The sequence below is a fragment of the Columba livia genome, chromosome 2, assembly GCF_036013475.1.
Source record: "Columba livia isolate bColLiv1 breed racing homer chromosome 2, bColLiv1.pat.W.v2, whole genome shotgun sequence".
Taxonomy (NCBI): domain Eukaryota; kingdom Metazoa; phylum Chordata; class Aves; order Columbiformes; family Columbidae; genus Columba; species Columba livia.
In genome coordinates, this window is record NC_088603.1 from 93,699,659 (window position 1) to 93,716,179 (window position 16,521).

The 16,521-nt window shown below is 44.6% G+C and overlaps 1 protein-coding gene across 9 annotated transcripts in view; it reads right to left on the reverse strand.

Annotated features, from left to right (window-relative positions):
• Positions 1 to 15,582, reverse strand: part of EPB41L4B (erythrocyte membrane protein band 4.1 like 4B) — a 186,624-nt gene extending 171,042 nt beyond the window's left edge. For 3 of the 9 annotated variants that reach the window (XM_065052831.1, XM_065052830.1, XM_065052829.1), the window contains exon 1: positions 14,522 to 15,582. In XM_065052831.1, coding sequence (XP_064908903.1) covers positions 14,522 to 14,809 — 288 coding nt within the window. In that variant the 5' untranslated portion in view covers positions 14,810 to 15,582. Of the gene's footprint in view, positions 1 to 13,339; positions 14,172 to 14,521 lie in introns of those variants that run through there. The other 6 variants (XM_065052835.1, XM_065052833.1, XM_065052836.1 and 3 more) reach the window with 5 other exon arrangements.
• Between the last annotated feature and the right edge of the window lie 939 nt (positions 15,583 to 16,521).

Here is a 16,521-nt window from a genome sequence, read left to right on the forward strand (position 1 = left end):
ACTGATCTGTCTGACTGTAGTGGGGCAGACAAGGAGCACTCACATGACTGAACTACGAGAGCACTAAGTATGTGAATCAAACAATTTCTAAAGTGATTATTTATACCCTCAAGGCCCAACTCAACAACACAGGGGCTTTTACAGCACTTCTGCCTTAAAGATTTCCTGTGCGCTTGTCAGGTCTTTCCCTAATGTTTGGTCTCTTACTTATGCCTTATCTTTAACAAATCTCTGACATTCAATGCTGCAAAAGCATATTACAGAGTGAAACATCCCTGGATCTGATCCCTGACCTGGTTTTCAACACAGTGACACAAACAGCTGAAAAGGCAGGTATCTGCCTGCAGCACGGGGATGGGAAGGAGAAGCCAAGAACTCTTTGAACTCATATTGACCATGAAACACCTGTACTCTCAAAACACAGCCTATGACAGTCCAGCAAAAGCAAGCATAAGCATTCCTAGAATAGATGTAGTCCAAGACAGGCAGATTTAAAAAAAAATAAAAATAAAAACAATCAGGAAGGGAAAAAGGGAAGACAGCCAGCAATACTGTCAGCGCAATCCTGAAGTGTTTTGCTCACAGTCAACCACCAGACAGTATTCCCTGGGAGAGAACTAATAAAAAAATCGCTCCTGCTGAACTCTTCAAAACTGGCACGGTAGCAGGAGATGACGGGCCTTGGTTGTACACACTGATTTCCATCTCTTGGGGACAAAGAATTGCATCAACACACTGTAGCACACACGCACAAAGAAACAGAAGTTTCACACTAAGACAGGGGTATCAAACTCATTTTCACTGGTGGCCACATCAGCCCGGCGGTTGCCTTCAAAGGGCCAAATGTAATTTTAGGTCTCTATAAATGTAGGAGTAGTTACATTTATACAGTCCTACATTTGGCCCTTTGCAGGCAACCGCCAGGCTGATGTGGCCCCCGGTGCAAATTAGTTTGACATCCTTGCACTAAGTCAAAGACAGTGCCCTGGATTTCAGCAGCACTAAGAACCCTGGTGTAACAACAGAAGAACAATCGACCATGAGCTCTCAGTATAAAACTGCAGCCAAGAAAGCAAACATGAGACTTCAATGCATAACAAGGGAACGTTAAGTAAGGAATAACGCAATTTCATGTGACATTCAGCAAACCATTCTAACAACATTGCTGTGCCCAGCTCAAATGTCTGCACACTATGCAAAAAGTCAGCAAAGAGCTACAAAGAATAATTAGGAGTCTGAAATGCATCTGTAAATAATTTTTCATTTTATCTATTTAGACAATCAAAGATAAGACTAAGAGGTGGCTTGCATGGGAGTTTCACATATCTTCATGTGGACAATGTTTTTCCCCATAGTCCCAGGACTTTTTTTTATTGCATGCCCGCTCAGGTACCAAGACTGGGGATAACAGGGACTATAAAAATATCAGATAAAATACAAGACCTTTTATTCTGAAGAGTCCATGTACAACCTGAATAAGTAACTGCTTCTCATTAAAGACTCTTAAAGGTAGACAAACTAATGAGATCCAATGAGAGAGCTGATGCTGAAAAGTGACAGATTTAAAACACATTCTCGGAAGAAGTTATAGAGACTGATCAGGGAAGGAGAACAGATTAAGTGTTCACAATGATCCTTTTCTGACCTAAAACAGAACTATAGTTCAGAACCTTTTCATTTACTGGGCAACCATATGACTAACTTTCCAATATAATTTCAAGAGAGACAGTCCAAATGATGTCTAGGGAAAGCAGTCAGTTGACTTCCATTTAACATCATCATAACAGCCTTAAGAAAATACGTTAAAAGGAGGAACAAATGGGAACAGACACAGCTGGAACCTCTGCTATCCACTTACCCAAAGCAAACTTTCTTAGTTGGCAAATGCAGGAGCTCTACTGAAGTGGTAATAAAACCGCCAAGGCTTCAGAGAGAGGAGGGGCATAGGGAAGGAAGAAAAAAATACAAACAGGCAACAATAATTATATTAGTGATTTTCTGTAAATCATTCTAACAATTCCCTTTGAAAAATTATTGGTTGTAAAAATAAGAAGTCCCATTAGTATGTGTAAGTTTGTATTTATTTAGTCAGGCCATAAGAAAACTGTCTCCCTCCCTACCTACTCATGCACAAAAGTAGAAAAAGTATGTCATAAATACTAGCCACCTCAAACATCAATTCCATTCCTTACTGCCAGCAGGAACTGTCAGTCTCACGAGGGCTTCTGAGATACAAAAGTCGCTTTGAATAGCACCATAAATTCATTTAGCTCTGAAACAAAAGCTGCACGCTTGCCTCCTGGCACTAACTATAGTGCCTGTTTCTGCATTTATAACTTATCCTTTAGCTATAAAACCACTCCAAGCTCATTAGCACTGCAGTTTATGTCCACATATAGGACAGAACTAGAAGTATTCTCCAGAGCACACATTCCTCATTTGCCCTGCACCCACCCTGGTTCATGTCTCAAGGAGCTTCCACTACCATTTGTGCAGAGGTTATCCAAGTCTGGAATTTCACAGAACACAAAGCAAAGCAGGTGACAGTCTTGGAAGCAGACAAAGCAGTCACATCTTGTCCCTCTGGAACTGCACTGAATTCATATTTTGTCTTCAGGGACATTAGTTCAGCATCACAAACTGCTCTTGCATTGCACCAGAGTCAGTCAACTAACCGGCTGCTTGTTTCCAATGAGTGCTTTCACTGTATGTACAAAACCACTGAAACAAAAGAACAACTTCATTCTCCATCTCACCTGTCTGAGCTCTGCAATGCAAACAGAATATTGCACCATTTTACAAACCGGTATGAAAAGTTGGCAGTTTTCTAAGACTCACAAAAGGAAAGTGAGAGAAAAGCTTTCTTCCCAGATACATACAGGCTCTTAGAGTCTGACCCAAAACTCCTGCAGGAAAGCAGGCGGCACTGCTCGGGGAGCTGCTCTCTCTAGCAGGCCTGGGATTTTTCACGGGATCTATATTTGGTAGCTCCCGCAAGTCATTTAGTGCTGCCCTAGTCTTGACAGCCTTATCCTGTTATTGAGGTTAGTGCACATGCAATAAAGAGGAATTTGTACTCCTTAAATATTGCCCTATCTTCCTTGCAACCTAGCCATTCATTTGCCCCGTAGCTTGCAAAAAACAGCTTTTCCGAACACCCTGCTGAAGATTTTGGTATTACTTAAAAGCTCTATCTGCCTTAAATTAAGAAATAACTTTTTATTTCAGTAAACAGTAGGATGCCTTGGAAATCCTGAAAGCGAAAGAAACAAAGCTCTTTTTGAGGGCTGTCCTTCAAGATAGCACTCACACTTCAGCTCGCCACTTTCAACAGCTCCTGAAAGTCACTCTGAAGTCATAGAGCTTCTTCAGACTATTTTCTCTTACTAGAAACCTTCGAGCACTCAGCTTACTGAAACACCTGTGAAAGTTGTCCATTCCTGGTATCACACAAATGCTGAGAAACTGTAAATTTTAACAGGGAAAAAAAATCTGCTTTCTGCAAGAAATTTTTGATGAGCAATGTTTTCTGTTTATGAAAGATGACATATTTTTGCCTTGTCTGACAATTTCTTCAGATTATGATCATGCTGGAAATGCTATTAGATGATACATTTCTCTCTATCAAAGTAAGATGAAATTGTTCTAGAAGAAATATTAATACCTTTATCAGTACCTAATACCATAACATGCGGGGGGAAGAAATCAAGGTCCCCTTTCCTGGCCATAGCCATATTTCTAAAAGCAAAATCTTTGCCAAAACAGCTGAACTTTTTTAAAAAGCACACTGTATAACCAAGTTATAAACTAAAATATGCAGGGTGTTTACTATGAAAATACACCAAAATCCAAGCACAGAAACTGGAAAATGAGAATATCTGCCAGCAAGTTTCAGAAACAGCAAAACCCACTTGTTTTTGTTTCACAATGCTAAATTTTTCTAATCTACTCCCCCCTGAGAAACACAGTCACCAGCTTCAGTCTATTTTTTGCTAGTATACAGACAAATGCTCGAACTCTTTCCTCATTTTCCCCATACTTTGTAAACACCTTTATTTTTAAAGCCAGAAATGATGCATCAGTAAGGTTTTACTATAGGATAAATTTATAATGCATTAGCAAGCTACACAGGAAAAAAGCAATTGCAAGCAACACCAACAAAAGAACGGATGGCTCAGAGCATTCAAGAGGAAAAAGTGAAAGTGGTGAGTAACCTCAGCTTATTTCCAATTCTAAATGTAAGAACACTGTAAAAATATATGCTGTGCAATTGTCCTCCTAAAATATATTAAACACCTTCTCACGAACTACCAAAATCCATCAACTAAAATGAATTTTCCCCTCCAAGTGCCTACTGTTTGCAACAAAGTGTGGCACATATTTTGATGCCGCAAAGGCTCCCTCCATTTTCACACCTAAAAACAAGGGTTTGATTCTCTATTTTACAAGTTGTGCAACTGTTTGCCCAACAGAGAAAAGCCAACTGTGAAATATTGCATGAGAGGAGGGGAGTGAAAGGAGGCAGAGCAGACATACAGGCAGATGACAGGTTAAGCCAGGAGTAGTTACATTTTAGGAGTAGTTACATTTATACAGTCCTAAAATTACATTCAGCCCTTTGAAGGCAACTGTGAGGCTGATGTAGCCCCCAGTGAAAATGAGTTTGACACACCTGAGTTAAACTATCAGCTTAAAGTAGAAAAGGGCAAGTGCTACAGTCAACATCTAACGGCTTCACCGGCTTCTGTAAAAGGAATGAGCGATGTCTGCTATCTTAGTAAGCAGGTCCCCCCTTTAAAAAGAAAACCCATCAAAATTAACATCCTCTAACGAACTGGAAGAGCAGAACTCCAAGGTGCAGCACTGGGCACACATGGAGCCACTGTGCAGCCAGGTGAGCTGAGCTCCAGCTACCAACGGGGCCTCCATGGGGGAGACTCACAGGCTCAGGAGCAGTCACGGAACAGGGCTGGGAACACGGAGAAAGCAGATGTTGGGAACAAATAAGAAAACCTTCTGTCACCCTCTCTTCATTGCTGAACAGCAGGGAAAGAAAAAGAAAAACTGAATCAAGCTCAATACATGGAATAGCAGAACGAGGGAGGAAAATTAAGTCTTCTGCACAACAAACAAGTTATATTGCTGCTCTATTAAACCAGCTCTTCCCTCCACAGAGCTGCAGCAGGATTTCTGAATTCACACAGATAGATAATCAGCATCTAAAAATCACAACATCAAAGAAGGCAAGGGGACTTTACACTTCCAGGGTGCTGCCTGTCCTAGGGATACGACCTATTTTGAAGAACGCCACCACTCTTCACTTATTTGCTTAATTCAAAGAGACAACAGACTCATCATTCATCATCTCTCAAAGCCAAGCACTCATGGAAGGTTCATTATTCAGGAAGAATTTCTACTCAGTAAGTATCCTGAATACAAAACCTACAATACTGAGTAAGGATCCGCATCTATGCTGAAGAGCGATCTTTGTTGCAACACAACAATTGTACAGAGTACTGGCATTTTCAGATCTGCTTATAAAAATTGAAGTTCTTGGGTTTGATCTCTTTACATAAATTTAAGCCCTCAATTTAAAAATCATACCATATCACAGCTCCAAGACTCACTAACGAGGTACAAAAGAGACTTATTTAAATGACAGAAAACAGGCTTGACCAATTCTGGATGGGAACAAGGGAGAATAAGGTAAAATTTAATAGAACTCAGAAAATGTGTAAACTTTCACTTGCACAATTAAAGCAGGTAACATTTGGACATTAATTCCTTTTCTTTGGACTTAACACCAACAAAAAAAGATGTGATGCAGTTAGCATGTTTATTTTATCCATCAATATTAAAATGAGAATTTGTTCACAGCCTAGGAAAATGTTTAAACTTAAACACAGCCAACTGAAATTGCATATTGTCTAATACCTAATCCACAAGACCGTCACATAGTGAAATGTACACAGTAAGAAACTTCCAAGTTAAAAATGAGAAAAGGTTTCCTTGTTTAGTCTCAGCTTAGGCAGAAAAAGAAACAGGTGTTTTCCCAGTCAAGACTGCTAAGCTACAAAATTCCTCTCAAGCTTACATTTGTTTTTTCATATGTATTTATAAAACACCAATTAAAATAACACATACAATCAATTCCTTAGTACTATGAAGAGCTACTGTGAAAAGCATTATTTTCAAACAGCCACAAAATAATTCGTTTTCGAGTATGCTGCCCTTTGAAATAATGTTGCAGTCTACAGTAATTTAATTATAGGTCACAACCTCAAAGTTACAACACTGCTTTTCTAATTGTGTGTTTGATACTGTATGTTCATACAATTCCAGGTACTTCAACAGAAAGGCCATATGCTCTGCACATATTTGTGCAGCGTTATTTGTTGTACTTCGTGTACATTAAACTTTGTTAGGATTTCCAGTCTCTATTTTATCATATAAACTGTACCGCATGTATTAAAAACATGAAATACAGTAACATCTCAATTCAATGTGTTTGTCAGTATACTTAAAAAAAAAAAAAAAAGAGACAACATTTGGTATTTGTTTGGATAAACTATCTGTGGTTCCATAACAACAAGGAAGGGAAATAACCTGAATTTGTACAGACCAAAAACATAAACAGACAATATAAATTAACTCTTAATAGTTTTCATGCTTTGTAGGTGGAGTCTGAATCTGAAACTCCAACAAATATTTCAAAATAATCTCATCACAATATAGCTAATGGTCCAGGACATATTTAAATTGATGCACAGAAATAAACAGAACTACTAAGTCAAATGAAGAGCAGATGGTCACTCTAAACACTTCAGTACCCTTCAACTCCTTGATTTCTAATGTGGAAAGAATAAAAGAACATTAACCATAGTCTGCATTGGAAAACAGGTACAAAAAAAACAAACCCAAGTGTTTCTCAAGTAATTTAAAATACTGACCCAGCAACACTGTATGTACAGTTAACAGTTGTTGACTTCATCCTTCTAGCAAAATGTAAAAGAAATTATCTGTACTTAGACTTCACGTTGCAAAGGGTCTACAAATTCAGTGATGTATATGTTCTCCCTTCCTTCAACCTCCTCCCCACACTATTTGTTGCCTCCAGATTAACTATTTTACCAATTGCTACCAACGTTCCCCTAATGTCTGCTTTACAACTGGGAATGCTCAGGACAATTGGTCACCTGCACCATTTGTGCACTGATACACACAGATGCTTCGCTCATCAGGACAGCTGAGTCAGCCCCAGACCTTCCATGGTTCAGAACCCTGGCCACAGCTGGGAAAACGCATTTTTCTGGGGAAGGACCAGGACTAGAGAGCGTTTCAAATTTCTGACAACTGCAGGGAGCCACAAAAATGATCAAATTGGTAGGAGGAAAAGGGACAGAAAAGTATGCTTGAGGTCCAAAGCAGAAGGAAGGAAACTCCTAGTGCTCATCAAAGAGATTCTCCATGACGAACTGTTACACAGCTTGTGTGGCTGCTCCTGGGATGCAAAGAAAACTGCTTTTACAGATAGGGAAAACAGAGTGGGAAGAAAACAAACACACACACACATACAAAACCAAAAAGTTCAGAAAATTGCTCAGGGAGGAAACTGCAAAGGGCGGGTGGGAATGGGTGGGAATTTAAAAACAGAAGCCGTGAATAGGGAAACGCACCTATGCTTGGAGAAGGAGCAACACAGAATGAAGTCAGCCTCTTGGAGATGGTTACGGGAAGAGATATTTACAGAGGGGCTACAAGCAGAAGCCCAAGGAAGCATCTGAGGGAGGAAAGCATGCACAGAGTAGCAAGACTAGATAGAGATCTCTGCCCCCTCTCTGTTTCTGTAAAGAACTGGAGAGACAGGACGTGCCATACTTTCCATACCATTTCTAGTTTCTTCAACATTTCAGCCTTTTTCTTCCTGTATTACCTTCTGCAATCCAAACAAAACCTCCATTGTAAGAACTTTTTACAATCCTGGACATTCTTTTTCCTCTTCAGGACCACTACAGAGAGCCTGAATCTACAGGTTTGCTACCCAGCAATCTACTCTAGAAACACAACCACTGGGGAAAAACAAAACAAACACCCCAACAAACAAACCAACCCCAAACGAACAACAACAAAACCAAACAAACACCCCCCTCACAACACCACACGTATTAGGTGTACACTGCTTACAAATAAACACATTTTCTACTGTTCTGAAAGCTTCCTTCTTATTGACCATGTCCATTCAAATCCATGGTGGTCTTCAGAGTTTCACCAGTGTTCATGATTGCACAGTTAAGTTTGGTGCAAGCAGCTGCTACTGAAACACATTTTTGTGCTAACAAGCCAGCCATCCATTTCCCATGGTTACTTTCCTAAGTATAGCTGTGTTCTAGGCCATTGTAAAACGGCTTCCAAAAGAATGCATACAACCACCTTATCTTCTCCCCATCTCTTCAAACACATAAGCTCTCCATCACAGAATCAGTACCAGGTGCTCATACTTTTGTCTTTGCAGTATACTGCTCTCATCATTGGCTTTCTCCCCCTCACTGGTTGTCAGCTCTTTGCAGCAGCGATTCTGTTATCCTGTCTATCTGTATTGCACTGAAAAATGGTACTGGCTTCCATAAATAACTAATGGAACTCACAAGCAGAATTTATCTAACATATGCCAAAACAAAATGCTGTTCATTGTCTCCCTCTTTTACTATGTACTATTAAAATGTCTTTTATCTGCTGTAGATTTATTGGGCACATTTGCTGAACATGCCAAGCGTCTAAAATTCCCTCTTCTCTCTCAAGAACCTAACCTGAAGCACAGGTGCACTCACATGTGCACACCCCATCTCATTCCTATTTCTCTGGGGCTGCGAATGTCCCTGATTCTGTATATGATTCCACTATGGATGCTTTTCACACAGCTGCAGTATACACAGCAATGCATCAAAGTATATTGTACATATGTAACATAATTAAAGGCTACTGCCAGAGGACCACATATTGAGTTTTAGCTACAGTTACTTGATCAGAGCTGTAAGGTAATGAACAGACATTTCAACATGAGCTGCAGAAGCAAAATACCCCCTTCTAAAAATGGATCTTGGTCAGTTTATGAAGGGGATTACAGGTGTTGGTACCCACAGGAGTCCGGGAACATAAGAGGCCTCTCCAGTGCTGCGAATGTGCTTTTAAAATTCAGAGTACTTGCTGGAAAATGTTATATTGTTCAAAGGTAACTTCTTCATAAAGAAGGCCTATTATTAAATTCATAAGTGATAAAAGCTTTAAAGAATAAAAAAAATCCTGTCCCACATCTAATGCAAAATATATATGTGTTTGGGTGGAGGTAGCACCTCAGTTAGGAGACTCCAGAGGATGGCTTGAATCCAAGTGTTTACAAACACATGTTTGTGCATTTCCATGTGTGATGGAAAAACAAAGAAAAAATTAGTTGTACTTCTCTCCTGATATATGTAACTTTAGAAAGCCAAACACAATAACCAATAATCACAAGATAGAGATGACTACTCAAGAGTTAATTTAATATTTACATTTGATGTAAGCACAGAGGCCAGATAGCAAGTTTTGTTATGTTTGTCTTACTCCAACAAGAAAGGGATATGATACAGAAGATTAGAGATTAGAAAAACGTACTGAAGAACATTTACTATCCCTATCCTGAAGTGTTTCCATAGCAGCAGAAATAATTATAAACAGATACACCAAAGGAAGGCAAAGAAATAATACAAAAGCTATCCATCTGAAAACAATCCATAGATTTGACTTATTCATTAAATTAATCATTAAACATAATGTATTTTATAATACATTGCACACATTTTTGTAATGATGTTCATAGCAACACAGAAATTTATGAGAGCAAGGAGATTTTTAGAAAAGAGTACTGATGACAGGCAACACATTGACAGCTGTGGCTTCACATCACAGAAAACGTAAGGTATCCTGTATCTGCTTTGCAGGATGAGGACTTCCACAGTTGAGTAAACTTACATTAGATCAAACAAACACAAGAACACCCTACATGTATTTATTCTCCTCCCCATCCTCCCCCATCATATCACAGAATACTGCTTTCAGTGGCATTAAGAACAAGGATATTAATTCCTGCTACTCTGGACAGTCCCACTGAATAGCCATCTTTCATATCCTCCCTTTAAGCTTTTGTAAGATGCAGTGAATTAAAAATCAGAAAGTCAGTTTTTAGAAATGCCAGCAACCATGTCTTAAAGTCAACAAAAATTTGGCTCATCCACAATCCTCACCCGAGAGCCATCTATAGACTATTCCATGTACATATTAACTAGCAGGCATCATCATCGCTGCATAAATGTCAATGCTCTTTCCCCGCATTCTTTATGTAAGAACACAGCATCATCCATAACCATTTTTCTGTTCAAGTCATGAGTCCTCTGGAGAAACAGAAGGAAGATTATTTTGACAGTAGTGAGCAAGTGACCTTCCGTCTACCTACAGCTGAGTTCCAAAATCTAACTAACAGCCTCAAATGGAAGCAAAGATGCAACACAAAAGATACTAACCAGGTTCTCAATGGTAAAAAGAAACACACCGATATCTATGTGAGAGGGAGGAAAGGGTCATTTCTAATGTAAGTATTTTTCTCCTTGCATCAATTCTGGTAACTAGATTTCAGATGTGCAGACGTGGTGTCAGGTCAAGAGGAAGTAATGACACCATTTGTGCTGCCCTTCCCATGGGAAATCACCCGACAGCAACAGAACTGGTCAACTGCCACTCACTCCTATACAACAGCTCCAACCTTAATAGCATCCCACATTCAATACAGGGCCCTGAGGAACTCCTGCGTTTAAAAAGCCATACAGTACATTATTCTATTTAGAAAGAATACTTTCAAAGTACACGATTCTTCCCTTAAGAGTGAACAGAAAAGCCAGCATCCTTGAAATTTCATGCCAGATGCTGAGTATAGAAACTATTATCCAGGGGTATCTGCAGTACTCAGAATAATTTAATGTTGACATTTGTATGGCAAAAGCTGGGTACGAAACAAGTTCAGGAAAGCTAGAGGACACCTTTAAGTGAAAGCGTACACAGCATCGTGGGAGGGCAGGAGAGCAGGCGGGGCAGTCCAAGGGCAGAGGACGCACGATAAAAAGAATAAAGTGCAAATGCCCCAGGAGAGAGTGGGTGTGGAAATGCAGAGAGAAAACATGACTATGCCCACAATATTGCTGTACAGCCTAGAAGGACAAGCTGAGGAAGGACTCTGAGATTAGGATAGATCTCTACTTCTGTTACCATCATGAGCAGACAAGAGCTTACCAGATGCACAGTTTCTACTACGGATACTGTCACATAAACGCTAACCTTAACCCCAAAGTCAGTTATCAACCTACTGATGTAGGATTAATTTTTCCAACACCATCACCAGCCCCTACATATGAGAAAACACTGTGGCAGAGCCCAACACATTTAATCTGGACAAAACTTTCACGGTTTTAGCTTTACTTGAATATGAAAAAACTACCACCACCAACAACAAAACCCACTCAAAAAAGTCAACTAAAATCCTGAAACTTTTTCCTACATGTACAGCTAAAGTTTTCCCATAGTCATGTCTTTTCTGCCAATACTCCATACAATAAATCGACCCTGTAGTCCTTCATATCTAATAAACCTTTCAATTCTTTTTAAGTGAAGTCTTAGCAGCCTAAAAATTTGTAGTTACAAGAGTATCATGTCCTAATATCAATAAGTTCCCTTTTCCACTGGAAAGACAACTGGAGTGTAACATTAGCAAGTAGTAAGAAGAGCACATATTACAGATGCCAGTAACTCCTGAAAGAAGTGCTTGCGAATACAACCAGCGTCACAGTGAAGTCCTCTGCAATTATCTACATACTTCATGGGTAAGCTGCTCACTGGTGATGAAGCCCACACTCCCTCCTTTTCCATGACATTTGAGCTGAAATGGAGAGAAACAACCACACACTATTTTTTTTTAAGTGGAAAAGATGTTACTCAATTCATTCATCTTAACCAGTAATGTACCACAGCTTCTGAGTATTAAAACACGTTCTGTTTCAGACTCTAATCCCATAAAATCTAGAGCTGCAAAGCCCAGAGAAACTTTACCGATCAACTTCTATAAATGGTGCAACGCCTCTTTCAGTTTTACTAATTCTCAGTGTGGGCGTTACTTTCTGTGAAAGAAAGGGAAAAAGCATGAGGAACAGATATGTAATTCAACAGAACAGTTTTTAATCCTCAAAACATTGACAGCTATTATGTGCTCCAGAGTCATCCGCCAGCCTACAGATTCCAGTGAAAAAAAGACACCAACTTCTTACCCTGTCTTTGGACAAATGAACTACAACCACCACATGTGCAGGTCACATTTTGAAAACACTGGCAGTCTAGGCTTCATTTAGAGGTGAAATTCGAGCAAGAGTGCTCCACAGCTTCTTTACAGGACCAAGCAGATATTTCCATATACTTTCAATCCTGACGGACTAAGAAGAGTGCCACTACCTAATTTTCTGATGGTTTAAAAACACAGACCATCTTAAACAGGCTCTCCAGCAAAAGCTGAACTCTGATAAACCAGCATGAGTACAACCTTAACCAAAATATTTACTAAGCTTATCTACATAGACCTCTATAGGTAAATCCTTAGCATGCTGATAACATTCATCAAGTCCTCTTTAAAAAAAGATTCGTGTCGCGATGTTAGAAGGACTGCAGCAAGTTGTGAAGGAGATGTGAGGAAATACATCAGTATTTCCAATATCTGGAAATGCGCGATCTAGTCTGTAAGGTAAGGGAGGCCGGATAACTGCAGCAAGTATCTCTAGGTGGCTCCATTCACATACTTCTATATTCACTTGTATGAGTCTTTACTCGATCTCTTCAGTTTCTCTTAAGCAGAAACCATAGGGCTGCCAAATTCCATGTTTTAGTGAAATGATGCCGATATACACAGATAATTTTTAATATGAAAGCCACCTAACAAGATTCAAAAGGTACTGTGAAAAAAAAAAAAAAAACCTGTCTTTCACACTATTGGAGATTAGTGAGCAATTTATCAGGTTGTTACACTCATTATTAGCAAGTTTCCCCACCTGCTTTTGTAGGCCAAGCTTAATCGCTGATGATTAATTGGGTTGAAATGGAGAGATGATTAAATGTTTTTCAAATATGATAAACTTCCATAGTTATTTCATGGGAAACTTGATTTTCAAGAGGGAGGGAAAAGGTCAGCCAAAAAGGACAGGTATTGATATTTAGCAGCTGTAGGAAAGAAGGTCTGGCAAAACCCAAACTCTAAGCTAGTAATACACACCGCAACTTCCTTTAAAAGAGGAAAAAAGGCACACAACGGGCTCTGGGGATACCGAAGCACCTACAAAGGCCACCCTACTTCCCCAAGCAGGTAAACACACGCAGCTCCGCAGGCCGGCACCGTCCCTTCCTCATTCCCCCGGCACAGCGGCAAGTGGGGGAAAAGTTCAGCGGCGGCAGCGTCCACGCAGCCGCCCGAGCCACGGCCCCCGGTCCTCACCGTCCCCAAGGAGCCGCGGGGAGCGGCTGGAGGGCGGACGAACCCGCGGGGGCCAGGCGGGCGTGTCCCGGGGGGTTACCCGGCACCGCCGCCCTGCACACCCGAGTGTCCTTCCCCAGCACGGGGCGGCCGCTTGCCCGGGACGGGGGTAGCTCCTCAGGCGACCCCCAGCGGAGGGCAGCGCCGGCGGTGCGCGGCTTCGCGTCTCACGCCCGAGGGAGGCCGCCGCGGCCTTTCTGCCAGCCCCGCTCGCCTGCCGCCGGCAGAGGGGCGCTGGGGGCGTTAGAAAACAAGAAATAGGCGGCGGCGCCCCCGCAGACCCCCGCCGCGGCGGTCACTGCGCGGCCTCGCCCCACTCCCCCCGCTGGCGCTACAGGTACTGCCCGCGGGGATACGGGCCGCCCCCGCCGGCTACAAGCCGGAGGACAAGGAAGCCAAAGGCACCGCTCCCCTGCAGTGGCTCCGGTCTCCCCACCGCCCCTTAAAACGCCGGCGGTGCCGTCGGGTGGGGGTGCGGGAATCGCCCCCCAGCAGCCAGGCAGACACCACAGAAGCGGCCCCTCCTGGGAAAGGCGCTGCTCAAGGCATCGCTGCAGGGGGCTGTTTTTTGGCTGCGGCGGGGGAGGAGAGCAGGTGCCCGCCTCCACGTTCGCTCCGGGAAAAAGGACGCAGACGGTTTCAGGCAGCACGAAGGGGGCGGGCAGCGGGGGGCGAGCGGAGCGGCGGTCATGGCGGGGAGGCACGCCGCACACCTGGCAGCAGGTGCATGCAGGCGAGGACGCCCGGGAAGGGGAGGAAGAAACTAGCGAGGCTTGTTCGGAGAACAGCGAATGTTGTGCAGCCGTGGGGGGGACGGGACACACAGGTACCTGTCACCAGGAAGGGGGCGACGATGCAGAGGACGGAAGAAGGCAGATGCAAGCGCTGTTTCGCAGGCAGGGGAGCCAAGCGCACGTTACTCACCGGCAGCTCCACGTTGACTTCGGTCCCGTCCAGGAGCAGGACGCGGCACTGCAGCACCGGCTTACTGCCGCCAGCCGCCGGGATGTGGACGGGGGCTCCGGCGCTGTGCACGACCCCTCCGGGGTGCGGCGAGGAGGGGAAGCCTCCCGAGCCGACGGCAGCGGCGGCGGCTCCTCGCAGCCCCCCGTCCCGCTCGTCCCCCTCGCCGCCGAGCCCACTTCGCCCGGCTCCTCGCCCGTAGCGCTGCATCGACCGCCGGCCAAAGGTCCTGCGCAGGAACCGCAGCATCCTGGGGGCGCCCTGCCCGGCCGCTCACACCCCCGAGCCCGCAGCTCCGCGCCCGGCCCCGCGGCGCCTCCCAGAGCAACGCAGCAGCGCCGCCCGCCGGGAGCCAGCCCGCGCCGGGCGCCGGCCGGCCCGCCCCTGCCGCCCGCTCCGCCCTCTGCAGCGCCGCCCGCCGCCGGCACGGCCCCTCCTGCCGCGCTGAGGCGGGTGAAGCCGAGCGGCGGGCAGGGGGAGCTGCTGAGGCGGGCCACAGGCAGCCACCTGTGGTGGTGGCCGCGGTGGTGGCGGGGCCGCAGGGCTCGCCCTCGGCCCGCCGGCTCCCTCCGCCTCAGCTCGGATCGCCGCCGGCCGCAGCGCGGTGCGGGGAAGCGCCAAGCCGCGCCGCTCCTCCTGCAACTGCCCAGGCTCCGCGGCAGGTGGGACGATCGCTCCGGCCGGTGGGGCGGCGTCTGCGCGGTGGCTGCCCCTCGCCACCGCCCCCGGGATGCGACAGGGGCGGCGGGGAGGGGGCGCTCCCGGTGTCACCTGCGGAGCTGCGGGGCCTCCCCCGGCCGGGCCTGCCGCCTGCCCTGCGGCCTCAGGGCGCCCCCTCTGCTCCGGAGTGCGGCCCGTCAGGACCCGCCGCCCGGCCGCGCACGCATGGGAGCCGGGAGCGGCCCGTCCTTTATACCGAGCTCGCTGCTCTGGCTCTGCTGGCCCACGTTTGCCCCCTGTCTGCCGCATGCGGCCCGTGGGACGGGCTGGAGAAGGGCTGCGGGAAGTTAACAGCCAGCTAAGAAGCGACACGGGGCGGACGGCGAACTAACGAGCCCGGGCGCAGCGAGCAGGACACGTCCCGCATGTGCTGGGGAAGCCCGAAGCGGCGGGTCCCGAAGAGAGGAGCGGGGAAGCACCTCTCCGGTTCCCCCGCCGTGCGCAAACACGGCTGCCCGGTGGGTGAAAGTGCTCCCGCATTTGCCTTTGAGATCACTGTGGGCTGGTGGTTTAAGGAAACACATATGAGAACGTGGCCCTGTGGAAAAATCAGACCCTCCAGAGCTTCCAGGGGTTTTGACTCCTTTCGTTTCTACAGCCATAAGCGAGGCTGAGTATGGGTTTATTTAAGTGTCATAGCAAATCCATAGGTACAAATTGTCACACCACGTAATTGGCAGTCGCTCAGCCAGTAAGTTAAATATTTATGTATTCTGGCTCGGGTGGGAGCACTTGTGCTGAATTGCTATGTATAAAATATTTGATGTGAATCATGTCTCGTGGAAACAATCGGTGGGACTAATTCTGTCACTCGATGGTCAGATATAATCTAAGGGGCTTTGAACTGAAATAATTTGCTGCTTCTGAAATTTTCTTCTGTTGTGGATTTATTTCCCTTAACCTTGCTTCCAGGCCAGTTTACACAGGCATTGTCCTATTAGGTATTCTGAAAGCCTGCCAAAATGTCTCACCTTGTCATTTTTTATTGAGACTTGATAGTATTAGGTAACTGCCTGCTGCTTCTGCATCCTTTTCTGTGTTTCTTCAGGGCACTGGATCAGGTCTGAAGTATCTCATCAGCCAAGACTGTCACTAAACTGCATGATCTTTGGCACAGTTGCATCCACAGCCCTTCTGCGCTGTATAGCAGCATAAAAGAGCTTGTAGAAACAGATTGAAAAGGTGCTAATCTTTGCCTGCTATGTTCACAATCCAGAGTAGACTTTTTTTTGTTGTTAACA